This window comes from Pyxicephalus adspersus, chromosome 2, assembly GCF_032062135.1.
Source record: "Pyxicephalus adspersus chromosome 2, UCB_Pads_2.0, whole genome shotgun sequence".
NCBI lineage: Eukaryota > Metazoa > Chordata > Amphibia > Anura > Pyxicephalidae > Pyxicephalus > Pyxicephalus adspersus.
In genome coordinates, this window is record NC_092859.1 from 149,830,036 (window position 1) to 149,837,638 (window position 7,603).

General features: G+C 41.8%; 1 protein-coding gene across 1 annotated transcript in view; it reads right to left on the bottom strand.

The window, feature by feature from the left end:
- The window catches only part of LOC140324691 (ADAMTS-like protein 5), a 60,600-nt gene extending 53,333 nt beyond the window's left edge, over nucleotides 1-7,267 (bottom strand). The window contains exon 1 of the mRNA XM_072402766.1: nucleotides 6,851-7,267. Within this exon, the coding sequence (XP_072258867.1) occupies nucleotides 6,851-6,867 (17 nt within the window). The 5' untranslated portion in view covers nucleotides 6,868-7,267. The remainder of the gene's footprint in view (nucleotides 1-6,850) is intronic.
- Between the last annotated feature and the right edge of the window lie 336 nt (nucleotides 7,268-7,603).

Below are 7,603 nucleotides of genomic sequence, written 5' to 3' on the forward strand. Positions count from 1 at the left end.
AAACAATCATTACAGATAGCCAAAAAGATCATTGGTGTCAATAGTAACTAACCTGAGAGTACAAATTGCTCAGTGAACCCCTAGCAACCTCTGGAGGAACCTTGGTTAAGCATGATAAATCTTTGCTCTAGAACAGGGGTTTGCAAATTTTCATGGCCAATAGGCCATTTCAGGGGTGGGCCGGAGCACACTAGGCCGGACCCTGAGTCCCGCCCTAATGGCCCCACCCACTACAGGAAACGCCCCCTGAAGTAAAATCTCTCTCCTCCGTATGCATTGCGGAGGAGAGGGATTTCCCTTCAGGGAGCTTTCCCTATTTACCGCAGCAGTGGAAGTATCAACGCCGGCCGCGGTAAATGGCGGAGCCACAGCAAGGAAGCGGCACTGGAGCTCTGGCGGTTACGGTAGTTCCTAACTCCCCCTGGCCGATCCGCTGGCAACCCGCGGCTCCGGAGCTGCGGGTTGCCGGCCGGCATTAGGCCGAATCGGCTAGGGGACGTTAGGCCAGAACGAACTACCAGCTAGGCCGTTTCGGTCCTAAAGCCCGGGGTTTGCCGACTCCTGCCTAAGAATATAGTTTGGTGGCGCATTCACACAGGCAATAACACAATGCATGGATCTCAGAGGACCAATATGGTCTATGAATGAAGTTTAAATATTAGTATTACATGCCTGGTTGGGAACTGCTGGGAATCAGTGCTAGAGCAATTCTTAAAAATAGTTATACTACATTTAATTTTTATATCTATGTAAAAGATGAGAAGAAAAAAGTAACCGGCAGTCCATATTTGTCCTCTTGACTGACCATAACCTCCTGACTATAGCTAGCACAGTAGGGTGTTTTTTGTATTACTTTATTCCGAGGGTCCATTTAAAAACATGAATACCTTGGAAACCTTAGACACTTTTGTAGAACCCAAGACACAGACGAGCATCTCAGCGACTTTTGTCTATCCCTTTGATCCAATCACTGTCAAAGCTGACAGAAATCTTCTCAGCCAAAGTTGTTCAAAGAGAACTTTCATAACTGTCTGGTACAAAGCATGTGATGAAGTGTCTTATTGACTCCATTGTGTAATTAAAGGTCTTCATGGTCATGTGTTTCACCTGTGCAAACTCTAGTAAATACACAGGATTAGTCCAAATGACACAGAAACAAAGGAACGACTACTTCACTTCCCAGCTCATTAAATAAACTAATTAACTTGTATTTTTTACATGATTTGCACCATTTGTGCAGATGTAACCTCTTCCACATGTTGGTGGCATTAGTCATAATTAGTGATTGTGTCTTCACAATGGAGGCTCGATCTATTCATCAGGAAAGAAAGGGCTGAATTAGCCCAGAAGCAAAGTCCCAGGTCCCAGGTCAAATAGACCGAGACTCACAAGAACCTAATTCTTCTTTATTAGCAGTAGAATTACTCAGATTTGTTTACACAAAATAAAAAGCTAATTTCTTTGCTCCGAAGAGTCAGGTTTATGAAACAGTATGAAAACAAGATGTAAAAAGCATGCTATGACCAAAGATCTGAGAAGAACAGAAGTCAGCCACTTGATGATGTGCCAATAATATGTATGTTAATCTAAGAAATTATTACACATCAGGGTTTCTCAACCTTCTTAACATGGGCAAATCCTTGAAATACCTTTAGGGTCCTAAGGAACTTTGGCTATAATTACTATATCCACAGCTTACAGTACTTCTTTGTGGTAGCCAATGGGAAGAACGTCTCTTACATTACTGGCCATTGGAAAGAATGTCAACCTTACTGATTTCTTGACCAAAGTTCTTGACCAGAACTAGAAAAAGTTCTTGACCAGAAGGAAGATCTAATGTTACCATTACATGGTGTTATATTTACATTCAATTAGATGAAATTGTTGAACCAATGAAAAAGTGCTTTTTCTAATGATCATTTTCAATCAATATTTGGAACAGGTTGTTCATAGATTGATCAGCAAGAATGTTTTATCAATTGGTTACCAATCGTACTATGGAAGAACCACTGAAGATTGGATAAATAAAACAAGTGGATAGTACAAATCACAATATCCACAGCTCACAGTACATTATTGTGATGATCAATGGGAAGGATGTCTCTTACATTGCTGGACAGTGTTATAAAATCATCCTTACAGATGGCTAAAAAGTTCATTGGTGTCAATAGTAACTAACCTGAGAGTCACAAATTGCTCATGGCTCAATGAATTCTTAGCAATCTCTGGAGGAACCTTGGTTGAGCATGATAGTTCTGTATCCACTGTATGATTGTTATTGGGGATGGCCACTCGGAATTCATGGAAAGATCCTCTGAAATTTAGTTTTCCCAAAAGGAAAGGGGCCAAAAACTTGTAGCCCCCTTCCCCTTTAAGATTTAAATGTTAAATTCTGTTGTCCTGTTACATGGGGGAGAAGGGGGTTGGTGAAATTTCTCAATCATGTCTAAGCAGTAGGAGCACAGAGTTCACATTAGAAAAACTTTGTTGAAAGCTTCAAGCAAAGATCTAATTATTGCCAGATTTGGCACAAATAGGAACCTGTCCGACAGCCAAAATGTTGGCTAATCTTCAGGAAAAACTGTATTGAAAAGATTTACCAAAAGGAAAAAAAAACTTCACTTTAAGTACTTTCTGAGATACTGATTTAGAATAACTATGCAAATCCATTGACTTTACTTTTCACCCAACAAAGTGAATGTTAGCAAACAAGGTAAACCTGTGCTTATATTATTAACCTCCCTGTAGGTATTCCCTAGTGTGGCTCCGGGTTAAATTTCAGTACCAAAAGTGGTAACTCCAAGCCACACCTGGGGTGGAATTGCAAGGGAGTTCTTAAGTTTTACCTGGTCCCCACATGCCCGCGGTGTCCTCCAGCGATGCCTGGCAATGCCTGGCCAGCATCTGCATCCCTGGCGTATGAACGTTGGGGACACAAGGCCAGGGGTTGCAGTTGCCGGCCGGGTCGTGCGAGTGTGTGACCAGGCGGGAAATTTAAAATAAGTATTTTTAAATGTACCATTTTGACATTTAAAAATATTTATTATTCAGACTGACAGAGAGGTTAACAATTATAATAATAATAAATTGTATTTATATAGCACCAACATATTACGCAGAGCTGTACATTAAATAGGGCTTATCCTAAAAATAAACAATCATGTGTGAGGTCGGGTTACCCACTGCACATCATTGCTTGTTACAAGCACGAGCGTGTGGTCCCACATTGCACAAGATGTGAACCTGACCTTAGGTAAAATTAAAAAACAAAAGTATGCATAGGTAAAATCTGTCTGAAGGAAGCTATTTCTAGAATATGAAAATCTCCTGGCCACGACAATCATCCAGGTAACAAACACATAACACACAGGGACTCCAATGCACTATAGCAGTGTTTCTTGACTTTTTAACCTAGTGGAACCCTTAAAATAACTTTCAGGTTTTTCAGGGTACCCCTAGCTATATTCACACTATCCACAGCTCACAGTACATTACAGTACATACACACAGTACCCCCTAATATGGGGGTGGATATCTGACCCTGATCCTGGGCAATCAGTACAGGAGTATATAGTACCCTTTTACCTATTCCCATAAAAGCTTAAAAAAACTGGAAAGAATCACACTACTCATGAAACTACTCTATTAGAAGGAGTGATGCATTTCTGGTCAGATAAACAGATAGGAACTGCTTTACCTGCCTAAAGCCAGATATACACGTGCAATAATAGTCGTTGGAAAGGATCTTTCACGATCTGTTCCAACAACTAATATTGCACGATGCATGAAGATGGAAGGGCAAGAGTCGTTGGACATGAGGGCTGTACATACAGCACACTTCTGTCTATGCAGAGGGGAGGGGGAGAGCGATGGAGTGACACCCCACTGTTCGCTCTCCCCTTTCCTTGCATTAGGATCGTTAGACGTCCATCGTCCGTGGATCCGCCAGGACGGTCGTTTGGACGATGGAAGAGCAAGAATCGTTGGACATGTATACGTAGCTTAAGGATTTGTTTCACCGTTCATCCAGCCCTGAGATTTGCATAGCTTTTCTGCACAGCTGTCTAGCAGGGGATGAGACATTATCATCAGCTGCAGTTTCACCTACAGGTCCTCTGCTCACCCCCACCTTGTGACTTCACACTAAAAGAAGAAGTACAATGATAAGCCGTTCTCAGCAACATAGCTGACTGGCTCCTTGTGCTTCTTCTCCCTTCCACTCTTTCTGAGCTTTGCTGTACACGGACTTCAAGAGTTTGATACACAGTGAAATTTAGGTGCATATACATCTTGCATTTGATATTAAAGATTTGATATATAAGGCTCTGCTGCTTCTGCGCAGTAGAGCCCACATTAACTCCATGATGAGGATAGTTAAAGCCCAATGGCCTCCACCCAGAAGGCATGGGCAGCAAAGTGCCAAGAGAAGGTAAGCACCATGGAACCCAATACTCGGATCTCAGTAAGTACTGACCCATGAAGGGTAGATAAGGTGAGTTCGGTGTAGGGGAGGGAGAATAAGGGATAGTTATTCTATAAAGAAGACATTGGGTGAGTTGTTTTATGTTGAAGCCAAATTAAAGGTTTAGGTCTTAGGCCTAGCACACATTACCAAATCTAATATCATTGGATCAGAAGTGAAGATCACCCTGTGTGTATGGGGCCATAATGTCCAATGGCAGAGAACCATAAGTCCTATAAAGCCCACTGTAGTACCAAACTGTATAGTCAACGAACCGCCAAGTTTCACATAAAAGTTTGGATCACTGGGTGGCCTGACATATACACTGCTATCCATCAAGATGCAGTTATGCATAAGTCTGCATAACGTTCCTGTGGCAGTACAAAAAGACGTAACTTGTGCCCTGTCTATACATTTCTGACAACACCTCGAACTAATGATAGAGAGAGAAGACCTGCTCAGCATCAGAATGACCTACTGGCCCTGCTAATCCAGTTTGTTGATATTTGTCAGAATAACTGATGGTCATCTTGAGTTATTACGTGCAGCTTCTGGCAATGTTTCCTACCAGGAATGACACTCTATAGCCAGGTAATCTCTGCAAATCTCCGGATAATACACATGGTATGCAATACACAGAGTGCAGCAGCTGTCACTTGCTTCATTCAGTCCTGATTTTCCCCGAACTAGCTGTAGTTATATACACATATACTCATAGGACTCTACAGAGGGACCCTTTCCATACCCTTTCCAAACAAATATATACAATTATATATAATTATATACAAACAATATACAAACAAGAAACATGGATACAGTTATCATTCAAAAGTTGATACACCTGGACCATAGACACAATGCATCGATGTAAACTGTAAGATGTATACATAAAGTCATACGGGTGCGTTGGTGCACCTAACTGAATGTATACAGATAGTGTCCCTTTTTGGAATAAATGGGGCAAAATTGGATAACCGACCACTGAGAAGTAAGAAAAAGGTACAATCAACAATAAATCCCTATTTATGTACAGCGCTGCATAATATGTTGGCGCTATATAAATTCCATTTAATAATATTAATATGTCACAATCCAAAAAGTACATAAAGACCACCAAACGCCTGCAGTATTTGCACAATAATTTTAACTAAGTGTAATATTAGGATCAGTATTAAGTATGAATTCATAGAATGCAAACTGAATCTCTCTATTATAACCCAATCAATCTGTCAATTAATAAAAATAAGCATGTGTGCACATAAGTCCTGTTAATACTTTTGATTGATTTTCTACCTTTGCTGAAAATCCATTCCAAACATCCACTATGCAGTAAAATAATACTTTCTAATATTACTTTTCACACCCTTCCCTTGCTAGTTTGAGGTCATGTCTCCATGTTCTTACTCTCAGCTCATATTAAATATATTGCACACCTGAACCTTATTCCCACCTTTAAAAGGTTTCAGTCATAGATAGGTAATAAAGCAGAAAAATGCCATTTAACCATCAGAACATTTGCATTTTTACACACCATCTCATACATAGCATGGAAATGATCTTTTCCAGGTGCATGCCTTTGGGATAAATGAGTTGTTCATAATTTTGTAACAACCTTTATTGGCAGAGCAACTTTCTTACGTTATATGACCCTACTCCCCTATTGTGTGCTACTTCCCCCACCTCTTAGATTGTAAGCTCTTCTGGGCAGGGTGCTCACCTCCTCCCGTGTCACTGTCTGTATCTGTGGGCAGCACCGTGGCTCAGAAGTGCTCTAGCCTTCGCAGCGCTGCATCCCAGGTTCAAATCCCGACCAGGACACTATCTGCATGGAGTTTGCAGGTTCTCCCTGTGTTTGCGTGGGTTTCCTCCACGAACTCCGGTTTTCTCCCACACTCCAAAAACATGCAGTTAGGTTAATTGGCTTCCCCCCAAAATTGACCTTAGACTGTATTAAAGAAAGATGACTGAGGTAGGGACGTTAGATTGTGAGCTCCTATGAGGACAGCTAGTGACATAGCTATGGACCCTGTACAGCGCTGCATAATATGATGTATGATGTATGCGCTATATAAATACTGTGTAATTATAATCTTTAATTTGCAACCCCTATTTAATGTACAGTGCTGCTTAATATGTTAAAGCTATACAAATACTTTTATAATATTAATAATACTAATACTAAGAGCATGAAAAATGATACAAGACTTAATTCACAAAGCAGCATTTTTTTTTAAAAAGTGACAGGTATTATCAGCTGGGTCTAACCAGATTTGATCATTACAGTCACATGGCTAAAAATAAAGATCCTGGTTTGTGAATTTTCAGTTGCCTCACCGGTTGGGGCAGACGGGGCATCCTTGCGATGCCTTTGGCACTACGGAGAATTACCTGCAGCTAGGACGCATCCTCCTGCTTGGTGGTGGTTAAATCATATGAACGCAGCAGTAACGCTGATCAGTGACAAGTCCCAAAGTGCTCAGGGTAAAGTTTTAAGATCCACAAATAATCAGTCCAAAGTGATTGTGTTTGCTGGGTCCAGGCTCAGTGCTATACAAGAATGCCCCCACGGCCATGGTCCAGCAGGGGACTGGACTAGGGGGTGGCCAGGCTGTGTTAGTCCTCTAGCCCATAGCTTCAGCAGATCTAGCTCCAGCAATGCTCACAGTGCTTCTCCTTTACCTTCCACAGGCTGCTCAGACTACACAGCACGGATTGAGAAAGTGTTTGTGAGCAGCAGAAGGCGTTCAGGAGCTCTTCCCTCCCGCCCTGAGCTCTCCCACACCCTCTGGATGCTTGTTCCACTCACTTGGTGGAGGTGTGTGGAGCTCCTGTAGGGAGGAGGTGCAGCTCACTTTCTATCACAGCACTGGTGGCGGAATGTGTGATCACTAGTGTGGAGACAACACATGGAAGTAAATGGAAATCCCCAAGGGCGAGACGAACCATCTATTGCAGATTTACTAAAGGAATAAAGTCTGTTCACTTTGTGAATTTGTGCCTGTATACTTTGCAAAGTGAATGTTCACTTAGGCTACGTACACACTTGCAATGGTTCTCCGAGCTGAATATCAGATGAGAATCTGCCGTGTGTACAGCGCCAGAACGATCTTAATGCAGGGTGCCGTTATGTCGTTCTCCCCT